Below are 19123 nucleotides of genomic sequence, written 5' to 3'. Positions count from 1 at the left end.
TTTGTACTTTATTTTTCTTTTTAGTAAATTTGATTTTGATTACCAAAAAAACATGGCCACATTAATGGACTTCACAGTAGATCTAAACCACTCATGTTGAAGCCAGTCTTGTTCTCTAAATATGCCACATTGGCATCCTCCTCCATTGGCCGACTCATCTTGAATCAAACTTGCAAATTGTGAGTGGCTGAGATTCTTCTAAGGATTTGTTCAAAATCAGTGAATCAGTGATGAATATAGTATTCAGGGTTTTAGGGTTCAGATCTCCTTCTCTCGTGCTTTTGCTAACAACGAAAAATCTCCGGTATGGGTTATGTGATTCTGTTAAGGGCATAGGCATAGGTTCTCCTTCACAAACCAAAGGTGTTGTTTGGTAAACTCACAGATGGTGATCGGTTGGATAATAGGATTCTGCCACCTTTTAAGTAAAGCCAAACCATTGGCATCCAGAGTATTCATCTCATACAGATCAGTTCCAACAACCACCAAGTCTCTAGCTGGCTTTCAGAATGGGGAAGTGAGGACTGACTTGAACTAGAATTCATGAGGCTAGTAGGGTTTTTTTTTCAACTTCTAAACTAGATGAAGCACCAATTAAAAAAAAAAAAAAGTTCATAAACAGAAGGTTCAAAGAAAATCAAGAGAGAGGATATTATGTTTGCCATTGTGAACCCATGAGGTTGAAAGAGAACTTATCCATCTGAATAAGTTTGCCAACTACTAAGTAATCAACTAATCATATTCAACAGCCAGCTTATTTTCATTGCTAAGTAACCACATATTTGTAACAGATATGCTTGTTATTGTGCTCTGTCAAGATCTACAAATAAGAAAGAAAACACTCATTAAATCGATCAGTTAAAAAACATTAACCAAATAATTTGGCAGTGAGTCAAAACTCAAAAAAATAAATAAATAAATAATGAGGTGAAATAAGAATAGAGAAGGAGTGGCAAGCTTACAGTAAATGCATTTTCGACCAAATGAAAAACAGGCCCTTGCATGCCAACAAGCTCATCAAATGGTACATCTTCTGCACCATCAGCATCATCCAAACCATCGAACATCTGTTCAACATGCGCTTCAAGACGTGCAGCCTGCATTTCCAATCGGGCAGCAACATTTTCTGCATTTCTTCTAATGATTTGACCAGCTCCAGCAATACCTTGCCCTCCACCGACATCTTCACCATTCCCTTCACCAACATTAACCCTATTAGCAGGGATAGGCAGTCTTCTTGCAGCACGAGCACCATTTCTTTCACCCTCATCTTCTCTTTCAGCATCCTGCCCACCAAGTTCTCGGAGATGTCTGAAGTAATCCCTCAAAGAAGTGGCTCCCAGAAAAATAAAAACAATGCTAGCAGAAAGCAGAAACCCATGGAGACAGTCAGTAAGGATGGCTGTAGTGGACATATGACTGAGAAATAGTCTATGAGCTTCACCAAGACTCCTCACGAAAGCCAGCCTCCATATCCAATACGTGATGAAGGGTATTATTAGGAGCCACACAGAGAGCACAAATGCAAGGCGTAAAAAGAACTGGAGAACGTGGCATGCCTTCATAGCCATTCCAACTACAAATTCCTGAACAGGAAGCCTTGCTGGAGCATTTTCAGCATAAACAGGAGAGAAAGAAAATGCATGCTTGCAGACCTGTAACACATCAAAAACAGAAGATGGTTCATCACCCAATAAGATAATGATTATAAGCAAAAGAACAAGAAGAAGACAAAATGCTCTATGAAGATAGGGAAAAATACTAAGCCTAACTCACTACATAAAATCAATGAGCTAAACTTGACAGCAAAATGTTTATGGTAAAATAAATCCCGAAACTCCTGTTTACAGCATTTTGTTGGGACAAAGAAAAAGGTGATCACATAGTAGTCAATATCTTACAATTTATGATGCAATTGACAATTCAAATCATGAAGCCCAAGGCTTTGATTCAAATCTCACGTCTAATTCCTTTCTTTTTCTTAAAAATAAAAGCTTACCACTGTTTGAATTTTACAATTTGATTCATGAATCTTATGCAATTCATGCAATGTCAACCAATCCAATTGAGACCTAGTTCTCTACTTCATCATTACTTTGTTTCTTTTAATTTTTTCAATGGGTTCTTGTTTAAAACTATAATCAGTGCTGTATATGGTCAAAGCACAGAGTGTCCTTATTAAAATATAGGAATTGACCAAACTACCTGCCACCCAAAACATAATCTTAACACTCCCCTCAAGCTGGCATTTATATATCATACAGATCCAGCTTGCTAGAAATAAAGTCAATCCATGGTCATGTAGTGCCTTGGGTCCACAAATCTGCTAACTGGTCATATTAGTCTTCACAAACGGTGTATCTATGTCACCACTCTGTATCTTCTCCCTCATAAAATGACAATTTACTTTAATGTATTTTGTTCTCGCATGAAATACAGGGTTTGATGCAATATGAGTAGCTACTTGATTGTCACAATGCAAATGCATAGGTAAATTTACAGGAATTCCTATCTCCTAGAAAAGATTTTTAAGACATTTTTTTCTATAGCCTGGCTCATGGCTCTGCATTATGCTTCAGCACTCAACTTCACCACTACACTCCGTTTCTTACTCCTCCAAGAGATAAGATTTCCACCTAAGAATGTGCAATACCCTATAGTAGATCTCCAACCAGTAGGTGATCCAGCCCAGTCGGCATCTTTGAACCCTAAAACAATGTTCATTGTCTCTATATCTTACTCCTGTTCCTGGTGAGTGGTGAGCCCTTCAAGTATCACAAAATCCTAAAAACTGCCTCGAGATGGGGAACTCAAGGTGAACTCATGAACTGGCTTACTACTCCAGCAGAAAAGGAGATATCAGGTTGGGTTATAGTTAGATAATTGAGCTTCCCAACTAACCTTCACATGAAAATGCATTCTCATACTCATTGCCAATGCATCTTTGGCAAAGTGACATAAAGTGCCTTTTTTTGATAGATAATACAAAAGCATTTTATTAATATAAAAAAAAAAGAAAATATGAATATAAACAGCTCCCCACAGGGAGGTAATGTTACCTCACCCAAGCAATATATATATATATATATATATATATTTATATATATATATATCAATTAAGCCCAGAATAATTGTCCCCTATTTGCCCCTTTGGCCAAAGTATCAGCCAAGCCATTTGCTGACCTGGGTACCCATTGAAATCTAATCATCATATTCTTGGTCAACCATTTAATTTACTATAATACATCTCTAAAGCTCCATACTGCCGTTTTCTCATCTTTTAGCCACCCTATCACCACTTGAGAGTTTCCTTCAACAATTATTCTTTCCAAATTTAATTATTTTGCTTTTTGTAACCCACAAAAAAAAAAGCCATTGGTTCAGCCTTTGTAGAGTCTCCCATACCTTCAGGGCCTGAAAACAAAGCTGGTATATGACCTTTTTATCTCTAAAAACTCCTCCCACACCCAAAGGTCCCGGGTTGCCTAAGCTACTCCCATCAAAATTCTGTTTTATATAATTGTCTTCAGGCAAGCAATTTCCAATCTTTTCTGGGCATTATTCTTCCTTAAAGTGGATAAAGCCACCTCCCTCCAATTCCCAATCTTTTCATTCGTTTCTACCCAAATTGCCCATGACATTGTAGCTCTTGTACTTATCCATAACAATCTTCCTCTTTTTTTGGGCCACCTGAAAGTACTAGCCTCAAACAAACTGGCCAAACTTGCAAGCAAAGTCCACTTGCATCCAAAAAGAAAATAGAACCATCCCCAAATTAAAGTAACAAAAGGACAAGAGATTAAGAGGTGGTAACCAATCTCACCACTAGTTTTACAAAGGACGCACCATACTCCAATTAGGAGAAAGACAGATGTTCTTTCTAATTTTTTGCAAAACATCCGAAGTTACAATCTTCTCTGATAAACCACCCAGCAGAAAGCCTCGATTTTGGGGGAGAATGGGCTTACACCAAACTTCTCTAATAAGAAAGGGTGGGGAAGAGCCTATGAAGAATTGAGGACACAAAAGGAGGCACAAGAAAAAACACCCTTTGGATTAGGAACCCAGATTCTCCCATCAGGCTTAGAGGTGTCTAACACCACCTTCTTGAGATTTTGCAAATAGTTCAATAGCAGCTTGAAGTTCATTTTCCCTTAGACAGCTTGAAGTTCATTTTCCCTTAGAAAAGAAAAATGTGAAATTGGTTCTTTCTTAAAACAAGAAACTGAAAACAAAGTTGGAGACATATTTTGGGGAGTTTGTTCACCCATCCAAAGGTCTTCCCAGAAAAGAATTTTATTTCCCCTATAAACATCATACCTGATAAAATTCAGAAACAACAGTAAGATTGCATGATAGCTTTCCATGGAGAAGCCAAGGTAGTTCGCATAGACACATCAGCATCCAAGACATTTCCCATCATTCCAGGATACTCACAGTCACCCTATGCCGAAGTTTATCATTTTCAACTGATAATCTCCACAGCCACTTACCTAGCAGTGCTAAATTTTGTTCTTTACATTCTCTATCCCTGGAACTCCTTGGCCCTTATTTTTACAAACTATCTCCCAATTCACTAAATGATCCTTCTTCCCCTCACCAAGCTCCCACAAGAAGTCCCTCACTATTTTTTTTCTAGCTTGTCAACAACCTTTTGAGTGATTTTATCGGGAAAAAAACAACCTTGAGTGATTAGTGAAGTGGTGGATTTAACCCAACCAGGGCAATAGCCTGTATGGATCATAGCCCAACTTTCACGCTAGACAGCTGACCCATGAACCCTAAACACATCCACACACAAAACCTTGACCTAGACTCTTCATGTATCAAGTGTCCCTAACATTGAATTTTACTCTTTTTTTACCCCACCCACCAGTTCTTAGCAGTAGCTGCAATGCCCACTATTAGGTAATTCTTGAACCAGTGGTAGTTCAAGCAGATTTCTTGGACCTGCTTGGGAGGACCAGATCTTTCTGCATAGATCTGTCACCATTCCCGCTCAAACAAAATGATGCAAGTAAGAAAATAAAAAACACACCAAATTAGTATATACTTTTCTTTAGATGTTCCCTGAATCCATGTTTTCTCATCTTGCTGATACAGACTTTTTTTTTTGTAGAGAATGATACTTTATTTCAGCAAAAGGGCCAAAAGGCCATAAGTACAACCCCATCAGTAGCTTATGGGGGAAGAGAGACTGGTGGGAGCATTCCAGAAACGGTTCAATCCAGGGGTGGTTTGGATCCGATGAGATGAAGTTATACCCTGATCAGTTGGTGTTACTAGCCACGAATGAGCTAAGACATTATGGTTCCTACTCCAGAAGAAGAAAGACACATCATAATAATTACAAGCAAGAGACCTGATGTCTTGAATAATGGGTTGGAGAGGGTCAAACACAGAAACTTCCTTTTCCAGAATCCCCACCACTGTTTTGGCATCTGATAAGATTGTCACCCCTTGACTGGTTGGGTTCAAAATAGTCTCTCCAAAGCAAATCTTATGGCCTGAAGCTCAGCCTCCCTCTCTGAAACACAAATTTCTTGCCTAGTAGCTGCTTCCAAAAATCCTACCGGCCAATGCAGAAAGATCTATGCAGACTCACTCACACATTGGATTGCAAATTCAATTCTGTGTCCGCTCCAGCACTATTCCAGCTCTTTCTGCACAGATCTGTCACCATTTCCTGAGTCCATGTTTTCTCATCTTGCTGATACAGACTCATTTACACTCATAGGATTGTGAATTCAATTCTGTGCCCACTCCAACACTACGTCCATCTGGAAGATTAGTTAAGGTAAGAAAAAAAGCAGGTAATTCATCAATTCATCACTTTGGGATTGTACTATCACATTTGAATTTTGTGATCCCTCGCCAAGGTAAGAAAAAAAAAGCAAAACTTATTCACATGCACAGAAATAAAGCCGGTAATTCTGAAATTTGCAACAGTTCAAATGGCTTGTGAAATGAAGAATTGAACTTAGTAAGGGGAAACCCCAAAAGATAGCTGGATAATGGAAGAATTTGAGGGACCATGTGCTTTAAGGGGCATGACAATTGGCAAGGGAAGCTAAACATCTCTGTCAGAGAATTCAACCTCTAGGTAATGCCAACTCTTTGGCAGATTGACTTGCACGTTAGGGAGTGGATAAACAGAAATCGAGATGGAATGAATACCCCACTTTCGAGTTAAAATTAATATGTATGGGACTCTCAATGGAGAAGGGGTACTGAAATATATTTTGGGGTTTTCACTCACTTTTCTGCTTTGTAAATAGCATGTACATCTTGTACATCAGATTGAATTCGGTTTCATCAATTAAGTTCTTAATGGTTATTGATCGACAGAAAAAGAAGAACGTATATATGTTACTGAATTCCTCGATTGGGAATATCCGAAGGGCAGCCCAAGGTTGATCTGACTTGGAATGATTATTTGCTTAATGATTTGGCTTTCGAAAGGATAACCCCACCCTCCACTTAATAAAATCTACTCTGCCGCCTGAAAGCGGTTAAGTCCTGGATCATCTTTAGTGAGGAAAGAATCCAAAACTTTAACCAGTAGCCAGATCATGTATGCATGGGCATTCTATTTGCAAGGCCAATAACCAACTCAAAAACCACCATAGAACTCCTTAAACTCCCTAATTTCTAAAGAAATGGGAACCCCCACAAAAATTTCCAGAACCGATTCAAATGTCAGTTTTAATAAGAGTACAAACAGCTCCACTTAACAAAAGAGGTGTCTTGGAAAACGAGACCAAGCAAAAAAAAGGGAAAATGAGCGGAACACGCACCTCGCACTGGCGAGCGTTGCTGTGGTTAAGCCACTGGAGGAGACAATCTTGATGGACAAATTTGATACTCCCACTACAAGCGCAGGGATACCGAAGAGGATTCTCGGCATCGCCCGGATTTCGACAAATCCGGCAAACGTCCTCTTCGTCCTCCTCGTCATCGTACTTGCTAGATATGTTATTGTCGGTGTTGGCGGGACTAGAAGGGGACGATGACGAACCTTCGAAGCTCTCGACGGTGATATTGCCCCTGTCTTTCTCGCCATCGTACGAGGTCGACGGTGCCGCTGCGATTTCCATTACTGCCCAAGCCCCAAACCACCAATTTAGGGTTTTTCCTCTTCCTGATCTTTCTCTGCGCTGGGTTGTTCGTTGTTGATATCTTCACCCCGGGAAAACGAGGGTTGATAGGGGCAAAGGTCTGAAAAAAATAAACCCAAATGAATAAATAATAATCGAGCTTGGAGAATGGAGAGGGAAGACCGAAAGAGGAAAGGCGATGACAGAGACAGGCACAGCTACATGAAACCGAATCCCGCTTGTCTGTATTTTATACATTTCGGTTTTCCACTTTTCATTTTCGCTGAAAATTTCACTTTTCTAATTTCTACTTTAGAACTGGAAAGCCATTTTAGATTTTCTGTTACTAGAACGATGTAGAAATCGTCACGTGAGGCACATTTTCTAGTTGTCGGATTGGAATCTACATGAGGACTGAAGGACCCATTCCTTTTGGCTTCAGAGATCAGACAATGTCTTCCCACTCCGTGGGCTTTTTAATCCTTCGGCGACTCTGTAAAGTGACGGTCGGAAACAATATCAAACGCCAAACAATGCTAATGCTGCGTTTGTTTGCCGTATAAATGCGAATCGACATAAAATTTTACCACAGGCTTTGCGTTTGTTTTCAAAATTAATTAATTAACTATATATATAGTAAATCAGTTGTTGAAAAGACATTGTTTTCAATTTTAAAACTATTTGATAAAAGAAAATTATTAATTTTTTTTATATTTTGGAAAACTAAATAAGAGAAAAATAAAACGATTAGTATTCTAAATTTTTTAATAATAATAATCAGTATTATTAAAATATTTTTAATATTATACTAACTATAAAATCAAAAATAATTATAAGATTACAATAATAATAGTAATAGTAATAGTAATAAGTATAATATTATTATTGTTATTATTAAGTAATTAATTTGTTGTAATTAAATATTTTATTTAATTAATGAAGTAATAATTAAACAATTTAATTAATACCAAGTTGATAATTAAACAATGTGATTTTTAATTGATAATTGTATTATTATGTTATTATATTGTTAAATTTAGTGATAATAATATATACAATTATAATGATTAACATTACGTAATTACCGGTAATTAATAAATAACAGTACTTAATTGTCGATAATTATCAGTAATTAATAATGACATAACATAATTAATTATTAGTAATTAATAATATTATTACTTTAAAACAATTATTATTATTATTATTGTTATTGTTGTTATTAATTATCAGTGTTTAATTATTATTAGTAATTAATAGATGTAATTAATTAATTAAAAATCATTAATTAATATTACTTTAGTAATTAAATACAATGTCGAATTAATAAGTTCATATTTAATTAAACTGGTTTGAGTTGAATTTAATTAAACCGGATCAGATAATAACTTCGTGGACTGGTCCACAACAGTTTATTAAGTTAAATGAAATCGGACTATTTAAAAGCCCGACCCGCAAGCCCATGTTTAATCACCATTTTTACTCGATTACAATTCATTCGCTCGTTAAAGCGACAAACTCAGAGGACGAACATTACTAATTCGACAGTCGATAAAGTGGTGGTTTGCCACCCATTTGAAAAAAAAAATGTAAAAATATATAAAAAACATAAGATAAAATAAATGGAACAACAAAAATTGAAAGAAAAAATAATTTATCAGTAATATGAAAGTTTTACTGGCGGGGGAGATTATAGTATACCAAAAAATATATATATATAAATATAAAGGCTTCTATTACTGTCGGAGGAGAAGATAGTACATCGCAGGTGGTAATAATAATAATAATAATAATAATGTATTAATAATATTATAAATTAATAATATACCAGAAAACCAATTATTATATTACTTGATACATTAATAATGTTATCGTATTACTATAATAATGACTCCACCGGTGGGATTTTTTATTAATAATTATTTAAAATATTAATAAATATAAATTTAATAGTATTGCTTTCACAATGTAAATTTAACATTATCGATTTCCCGTACTTAATACGGGGGTCATACATACATGCATATATGACCCCCGGTGTGTTAGCACTATATTAAAATGAGAAGCAATAATTCATCTAAATGGTTCTCAAAGATTTTAGTTTCAGAGAGGATCTCGGCTGTGTTAGCACTATATTAAAAAGATTACAAATGAGAACATAGAACTTGGTCAAACTTGCAAATTACAAATTTTGGCATGGATTTTGGGTCTTCTTTTACAGTGTCTCCTACTACACCTGGCTATGTTGGTTCTTCGCTGTAGATGGCTTTGAGTTTGGAGAGAGGAATACCCACATGGCCTTCTTCATGGCTTTGTTCGTCCTGAGGAGGGAGTCCTCGGCTTCGAGGGATTGAATGCCCTTCCGTTGGTTCACAAACCTGATTACTAATGCCCCAAGCAATGCTACTAGGAATACGTTGATCAACGTTATTGTTTGCTCATCTCATCAATAACTCATCATCATCTGATCCACAAACTTGCTCTTCATCACATGATTCCAAGATTATTTTCATTCAATGCTATAAATATGAATAGAGAAACTCAATCTGATGTTGGAAACCAAGTTACAATGTTGGAAAAACTTCAGTTTGGGTTCTCATTTTCTCATTACATTTCTTGAAGACAATGATGGAGAAACCTTAGTTTGGGTTCTAGTTTTGGTGGTAATTTAATTTTTAATAGAGGGTTGCCTACACATCTCTATCTCTTGGGGCGAAAGTAGTGATTTGAATCCCATATGTAGAGAATATGTCGATAAACCACTTTAGTTAGAGTGGTTAAAACAACTTTTGATTGAAGTGGGTCGCTTATTTATAATGTGCATACCCACTATCATGTTCTCGAAACTAGGTTGACAGGTGTTTTGAAATTGGAATGATAAATACTATTAGGCTTTTTCTTTCCTAAAATTAAGGAACTTGGCTTACCCACGTATAACAAACTAGACATAACTAAATTTGAACTTTACATGCAATTGAAATTATTCTTCCTGCATGATTAGAATGCCACGTGTCTGACTTAGAAGGGGCTTTGGCCTGAAAGCCTTATATATATATATATAATGATTTTTATTACTATTTATAAATTGTCATTTTTAACACTCATACAGTCTATGGGTCCACATAAATTGACCCTTATATGTCAAACCCATAAAATTATACGGGTCATTAAATTCAACTTGAACCATTTATTACTTTAATTTAACCATTCTTATTATTATTAATTTATTTTAATATTTAATTTAATTTTTTATATAGTAATAATATTAACTAAGGTTTAATTATTGATTCTTATTTAAGGTTTAATTATTATATTCGGTAATTAGTATGGGGCCCACTTTGAATAAACATTAATGGTAACTAATTATTCATGTTTCATCTTAATATATGTGTGTGTGTATATATATATATATATATACATTAATGTTAATTAATTACTGTCAATTACTATTAAATGTAATTTTATGCTATTTATAACTTAAATTATAATTACTGTTAAAAGTCATTTAGTTACAGTTTTAAAAATATATTATTTTTTTAAATAATGTATTTATTAAAAAAAATTACTGTTAATTGTCGTATGATGCACTTTTAATAACTGTTATTTAATTAATAAATATATTATATTGTATGATGCACTGTTAACTAATACTGTTTTTTAATAAATATTGTTAATTATTTAAAAAATATAATTATTAAAAGTATTGTTAATTAATAAATACATTATTGTTAATAAACGCTATTAAATGTAATTTATTACAGTTTAAAAATAATTACTGTTAATTAATACATTATTTTTAATGTATTTATAGTAATTTATTAAAATACAGTAATTATAAAAAATAATTACTATAATTATCAAAATACTATTAATTACATTTTAAAATACTGTAATCATAATTACTACTAATTACAAGTTAAAAATAATTACTATTAATTTCTATTAATTAATAATTTTTTTAATAAATATTGTTAATTATTGAAAAATATAGTAATTAATAAATATAGTTAATTAAAATGTTGTGTTTATTGAGAATATTGTTAATTAATAAAATACTATATTTATTAAAAATACTATAATTTTTTAAATATTGTTATTATTATTATTATTAATTTATTATTTTTTTATTATTAATCCATCTATGTAATACATGGGTTGGACATATAAGATCCCAATGGATCTTCGCAAATGGGCTGCACCCGATATTATCATCTTCTTCACCCGTAAGTTAAAACATGTCGTGCGTCGACCCAGGTTAATTTTTTTGTTTTTTTCACTTTTGTTTCTCATTTTTTTTGTGGATTTTAAGCCTCTAATGAGTCGGTTTGGATGTCAAATCCACTATTGCATCGATTTCATAACAAAAAAAATAAACGTATATTTTCTATAGATCGTACCTAGTTTATTGTTGTTGTAAGTTTAACGTCTGAACTGGCTTGAACCAAGCAAAAAGTGTTTGAATGTCTCCACCAAAGAGAGTCAAATCGCCAATAAAGAGAAACTCTGAATCTACAGTCAATGAAGACAAACTTTGAATTTGAAATGAACTCTGCAATATATATATATATATATATATATATATTTATATAGTTTGTTTGAAAACCAACTCTAAACTAAAAAAAAAGGCATTTGAAACCATCTCACATTTAGAACAATTTGGAACAATTAGTGTTTGTACAACTATCTTAGCTTGAAACATCTCTTGTATTGTCAAAGAGAGAAGAAAAGAGGGAGAGAGTTTGGAGTAAAGACTAAAAGAAAGAGGAATCTTTGTCTATGCAACTATCTTAACTCGAAATGTCTCCTAAGAGTAAAAAAAGAAGGAGCGATTTAAAAACCGAAAGAAAGAGGGAGAATCATTTGAAGTTCTGATAACGCTTGTGGGAAATGCATCAAACATCTTTTGCAAAATGTTCCTTGCAAATTAACGTCTCTTGCATTAATCACAGTTTCCTTTTTTTGGTAAAGGATTGAGAGTGGGAGCTTTCCACTTCTCACGACTCTCCATGGTGGTGAGCTCAACTCTACATGTTAGTGGGCTCTGTTGTTGAGCTACCACTAATCAGAATTTGACACGTGTCTAATGGACTCTATTGTTAAACTACCACTAATCACAAATTGACATGAGTTGATTTTGTTTAAAAATTTGGAGGGACATATGTTTGACTGGGCGAGGCTTTGGAATGACATATGTATGTATGTATATTAGATTTGTAAGTAATTAAAATTTGCTATTAAATTATTATTATTATTATTATCACCATCATCATCATTGTTATTGTGGTTGTTAACTAAATAATTTGTTATAATTAAGATTTTTAGTTAATTCATGAAAAAATAATTGTTACAATAATTATTTTAGTTTAACAATAATGAAGAATTCAAAGTTTTATAATATAACTTTCACTAAATGAAATATTGATTGAAGAATAATAATAGTATCAGTTATAATTACTTATAATAATAATAATAATAATAATAATAATAATAATAATAATAATAATAATAATAATAATAATAATAATAAAAATGTAATCAACACTAAATATATAATTATATTTAACTAATATGAATTAATATAAATACAAAATAATTAAATGACAATTAATAATTAAAATTATTAAAATACTTATTAATTATCATTAATGAATTAAAATTCCTTAGTAATAATTATCATTATTATAAGGAATTAATTATCAATAAGTAAGTATAATAAAAATAATTATTTGTAACATAATTAATTATAATTATTGATAATAGTAATATAATTAAATTAATTAATATAATAGTATTAATTATAGTTACTGATAATAATACTAATATAAATAATTATTTCATATAAATGTCTGAATTATAATTTGAGATAATAATTATAATAAATTAACATTAAATATTTATTTTAAAAAATATATAAATTGAGTTAATATAAATATAAAATGATTATTTACAAAGTATTGTGTACCTTTATGAAGATCAATATTAATTATAATTAATTAATTATCATTCCGAAATAATATTTAGCAATATTACTAGTAATAAATTATCAATAAATAATTAATTTAGTGAGTAATTATTAATAGTAATTAATAGATGAAATTAATTAATTAGTATTAGTTTTGTAATTAATAGTAATTAATTATGTCGAATTAATAACAACCCTAATTAAAGAAATTGGCTTGCTTTTAAATGAATTAAACTGGGTAATTAATTAGAAAGCATTAATTACTATTAGTTTAATAATTAACTATGTTGAATTACCAACAACCCTAATTAAAGAAACTTATTTGACTTTAAATGAATTAAACCAGGTAATTAATTAAAAAGCATAAATTAGTATTAATTTAGTAATTAACAGTAATTAATTGTCAAATTAATAAAACCCTAATTAAAGAAACGGGTTTGATTTTAAATGAATTAAATGGGTAACTAACTAGAAAGTGTTAATTAATATTAGTTTAGTAATTAATAGTAATTAATTATATTGAATTAATAACAACCCTAATTAAAGAAATCGATTTGAATTTAAATGATTTAAACCGGGTTTGCAACTCAATTAATGAACCGATCTGAACCATTTTTTTAAAGCAACCGAATTATAAGCAATTAATGACTCGACCCGATTACCCATAAACCTTCACCTTCTTTACTCGAAATTAAAATCATTCGTCATTAGAGCGACAAGCACAAAGGACACTGCAGATTACATCTATAGTCCAAATATTGGTGATTACAGTTTAGATGTGATTACAGTTGAAAACCAGAGCCTCTCAATTGCAATCTTGGGTAGTTGTAACTACAATTTAGATGTTGTGATTCATTAGGCTAAGTTTTGAAGGAGTACAAATGCAAACATGTGGAGTGCAAAATTATGTATTTTATATTATTTTGTATGTATTTGTACTATAGATATTTGTATTTGTATTACTTCCAAACTGAGCCTTAGAATTAGTGATTAACTAATTTGCATTTTTTGCTTGTTTTAGGATTGGATAGTCTCACTTTTCATGTCTGAAAAATTACAATATCACATGTATGTGAAAGCATTAAGAGAAAAAAAATCAAAGATGGCCATGTGTCTCCATGGTAGTTGGCTTACAGTAGTTGGCTTTGGGATTTGTTAGTCCGCAAGTTAGTGGCCATGTGTCTCCTCTTCCTACAATTTAAGTTGGTGACCTTCCAACTAAAATGAATGAGAGGTTTTGATTTGCTGAAAAATAAGTATGCGACTTACATATTGTATGGTCACGTCTCTAAGTGGGAAACTGAATAAACTCTCTCCTAACTTAAATATTTTATGTACAGGTATCTGAATGGAGGAGAATCACATGTCTGATTGGGGAAGCTTTGGCCTGAATAAACTCATTCCTTATATATATATATATATATTAGATACGGATTGGTGTAAAACTCTACTCTTGGTCTATATTTATACGTATTTATTTTTAGTATAAGGTTTCATCGAAAATCAAGTAAACCTCTCTATAGTTGAGTCTTCCATTGATAATCAATGAAAAAATTATGTGCTTTTACATCAATTATCACATATGAAAAGATTTCAACGGTTTATGGTTCACTATATTTTAAACCTATCAGCACTGAACTCCATGGACGTAATTTTACATCAATGAAGTTTACACCAAAAACAAATACAGGAACAATTTTACAAAGCCATCCTTTTTGCTAGCCCACATAAGGTGTTAGCCTGCTTTTTTTTTGCTCTTAATTGTATTGATATATTAAAATTAGTGTTTTTTTTGTATGAATATACTAAAATTAGTGTAATAACATGTGTTATGCACTTGTGTAGATAAGCATAAATTATATATATGATATATTATATTTGGATTCATTTTTTTATTACATAAACATGCAATAGGGAAATAAGGGTACTCATGGTTCGGTTAACTGAACGGTGGGCCTAATTTCCAAATTGAACCGATAGTATCAATTTTTTAAAAACTGATAATCAAAGTCGATTAGTTAACTGGTTGATCAGTTTGATAAACGGTCAGTTCGGTTCATCCGTTTTTTTATTTTTTATAATATATATATATATATATATATATATATACATGTATGAATATATAGATATGTATTCATATAAAATACATGTATGTTAATACATAGATATGTATTTTCATTTATAAAATACATGTATGTTAATGCATGTATTTGGTTTTTGTATAATACATGTACGTTCATTTATAATATATATGCATATATATTATATATGTATAATGCCTAAATATATTAATGCATAAATATGTATAATAAGAAATATATATATACTGGTTGGTTTGATTAATCACCATTTTTTTATATTGATTAACCAAAATCAAACTGGTACTTTCAAATTTTCAAAAATATTGAACTGAAACTCAACCGATCAATTCGGTTAACCAAAATTTTCAATTCAATCTCGTCAACTTGGTTCAGTTTTCAATTTTTCTTGATTACCCCTATAGGAAATGAGGGTATGAGGTACTAGTAGAATATGGTGCACGTGAGGTCCATTGGCCATGCCATGAAGAACCTAACGTTTCGCTGGCTTGAACCCCATCTCCACTTTGGGAGAGTTGCCAGGTGACCATCTCGATCATTGGGTATTGGTAAGTATCATTTTATATTGAATAGATGTTATTTGAATTCACTTACTTCTCAAAAAAAAAAAAAAAACAGATATTGGTATTATGTGTGGTTATGTTTTTTATTTCATTTGGAAATAAAGGAAATATTGTTTCTAAGATATGTACTGATAAGGATGTTCATGATTCGGTTAATCTAATCATGGGCTACTTTTTGAAATCAAATTTGTACCATCAGTTTTTATAATTTCCTGAATCAAAACTGAACCAAATCGATTGATTGACTGTGACCGGTTTTGGTTTTAATAAGTTCGATTATTTAGAACATTTTTTTCATATTAATAATATATGTATTATAATTAAATATATAAATACACACTATATTTATTATATATTAAAGTGGAAATTATAGTGTACCCATCTCATGAATTTTATTTATTTATTTTTTATTTTATTTCGCAAAATCCCCACTTACTCCCCCACCCCATGAATTGTGTTAGATCCCCCCACCTCTCACTATACTATATTAGAAGGTGGGATAATCAATAATTTGCCATAAATTATATATTATCTATCTATCTATACTATACTATATTATAAAGCAATGAGGCCATATCGGCATCCCTCTCCTTCTCCCATTCCCCCTTCTCGCTTCTCTCCTTAAACCTCTTTCCTTTCTCCCTTGCATCTTCCTAGCCATTCCATATAGCCACGTGACAGTTCTCTCTTCTACACTAGAGTGCCACTTCAAATCTCTCTTTCATATTCTCAATCACTTAGCCAATCCCTAATAAAATTTATCCTAAACTCTTGTATCTCTCTCTCTCTCTACACACACACTAAAGTAGAGCTTGCCATGTCAGCAGCCCTCTCCATTCTCCATTACCCAAATGAAGCAATTCTAGAGAGGGTACAAGATTTCCTCTAAAAGCACTAGAAATTGCCACCTCAACAACTCTCTCACCATTTTCTTTCTCCCTTTTACTACTAAAATCACATGCCTGAGAAGTTAAAGTTTTATTGGAAAAACCACCTAATTGGGCATTAAATAGCCTATACTTGATTTTGTTTACTTCGATTGCTTCTCACACGCCTCTCTTCTAGCTATTTGTTGGCTGGCTTCTAACATCGTTTTGAATGTCTTATTTTCTCACAAGTACATCTCTTTGAAGAAGGTATGAGCACTGCAACTACTGTTGTATTTGAACAGTAGCAACCCCATTGTGTTTGAACAATGGCAACCTTATTTAATGTAACAAAGTGATTATTTTTTTAGTAAAAATATACTGATTCAATTGGTATAAAGTTTGTATTGCCACCATGGTTCAAAATATCGATATGCCCGATATGTCGGTAGAGACATATCGGTAGTTTTTTATTTAGTTTTTTTTTTTTTTGAAACCGGTTCAGAGGGTTGGTTTAAGGTCAAACTACCCTCTGAACCAGTGGCTGACCCGATACAACCCCTGAAAGGGTATACCAGGAAGCCATCGACATGATGGTATATCGATACTTTGAACCTTGATTGCCACCACTAATTCTCTTTTTGTCTTCTAATTTTAGGATTTAAGAGAACTCGGAAGAATTGCATATTGAAATGGTTGAATTATATGTACCATAAATCAAACAAGGATGCCCATCTTGAATCTCACGCTGCCTAGATCATCATTGGAAAATGTACCGTTTCTTTTGGAGATGTCCACCTATGTTTTAACACATTAAAACATGGGCTTTTACATGTGAAAATAGGGACTCTGCCCCTATGTTTTCTCAACGTTTTTTAATATATAATGGCATTCTCTATTTTCTCATTTTAAAAGAGTATTAAGAACCAAATCTATATAAAACAATTGTTTAAACAATGCACTTGTTGTGTTCAGTGTTCAGGGACACGATAGATGGAAACGGGTGAAAGAGATTAGATAAGTGGGTCGGATTATCCACTACACGGTTCATTTAACTAAAGTGACATGTTTGATGGATCGGGTAGTGGATTATCATTAACAGTTCCAATCCATTTTGTAATTTCTAGGTAATTTTGGATAATTTATTAGTTTTTGATAATTTTAGGTAATTTACTACTTTTGCTAATTTTCACATAATTTATGGTCATTTATTTCTTTTGATATTTTTTGGTAATTTTCTGTATTTTAACTAAAAATTAATTAAAAAGATAGGTAATTTCTGGTAATTTACTATTTTGGGTAGTTTTTAACTAAAAAATAATTAATGAAAACTTACCAGTAATTATTTTTGGTACAAATTAAGTGATATTTTCAATTTTACTAATAATAATCTGTAATTTTGGGAATATACTGTTTTTAGGTAATTTTTAGTTAATTTACTGTTTTTGCTATTATTTTTAGTTATAAATATTACCAACATAATTTTCATGAATAGCTAAAAATACCAACAAATATTATTTTTTAATAATTAATAGTTTTTCATTTTTTTTAATAAATAAATCATACCAAAATTAATTATTTATTTTCGAAATTAGTTAAAATATCCCAAAATTCAATTAGAAATCTATTATTTATATTCATGGTTAACTAAAAGTTACCAAAAGATATGACCAAATATGACTGTTAAAATACCAAAATTAGTGTTATTAATTATGTACAAAAAATAATTAATTACTTTCATGATTAATTAGAAAATACCAACAATTATTAATGTTTTTAATAATTAATAATATTAGTTTTATTAATCATTTCTATTATCAATATTACCAGAAATATTTGTGTTATTAATAATTAGAAAATATCTAAAATTATGTATTATTAAAATAAATAAAATTTAAATAATGAAAAAATTAAATGACGAAATTATGTAATAAATGTTAAATAACTAAGTTATAAATAGTTAAAATAACTAAATTATGTAACTAAAATTTAAATAGTTAAAATAACTAAAAAACGATATTTGAAATAGTTAAAATAACTAAATAGCGAAATTTTAAATAGTAAAAATAACGAAGTTATACAACAAACTTAAAAATTTTATTAAAAGTAAAAAATCATTATAATAGATTTTATAATATTTGAATTAATAATAATTTTATAATTACAAAATTATGTAATAATAGTATAACTTATAATTTTATGGATCATTAAATTCAATAAATAAATAATATTGAAATAATTGAATAGTGATATTATTTAAATAGATAAATGATATGGTAAATAACTAATTTTAATTATTTTAGATATTAAAAAATTAATAAATAAATCATATTTTAAATATAATTTAAAACAAATAAATTAGATGAAATAAAGAAATTATGTAATAAACTTAAAAAATTTAACAAAAACATAAAAATAATTATAATAGATTTAATAATATCTGATAATAAGAAAATAAAATATAACTAATTTAAACCTCTTTAAATATTATTGAAATACTGAAAATTAGATTAAATAATTTAGAGGTATTGAAGAT

The 19123-nt window shown here is 31.1% G+C and overlaps 1 protein-coding gene across 3 annotated transcripts in view; it reads right to left on the bottom strand.

Annotated features, from left to right (window-relative positions):
* LOC148877207 (putative E3 ubiquitin ligase SUD1) overlaps positions 1–7673 on the bottom strand; it is a 30227-nt gene extending 22554 nt beyond the window's left edge. For all 3 annotated transcript variants that reach the window (XM_088982897.1, XM_088982906.1, XM_088982917.1), the window contains exons 1-2: positions 6798–7673; positions 963–1655 (exon numbers count right to left, since the gene is read on the bottom strand). In XM_088982897.1, coding sequence (XP_088839023.1) covers positions 963–1655; positions 6798–7097 — 993 coding nt within the window. In that variant the 5' untranslated portion in view covers positions 7098–7673. The remainder of the gene's footprint in view (positions 1–962; positions 1656–6797) is intronic.
* Between the last annotated feature and the right edge of the window lie 11450 nt (positions 7674–19123).

This window comes from Nelumbo lutea, chromosome 1, assembly GCF_056320005.1.
Source record: "Nelumbo lutea isolate HS-2025 chromosome 1, American lotus-T2T, whole genome shotgun sequence".
NCBI lineage: Eukaryota > Viridiplantae > Streptophyta > Magnoliopsida > Proteales > Nelumbonaceae > Nelumbo > Nelumbo lutea.
The sequence above is the reverse complement of the archived record's forward strand: the minus strand, read 5'-3'. Positions and strand labels throughout refer to the sequence as shown.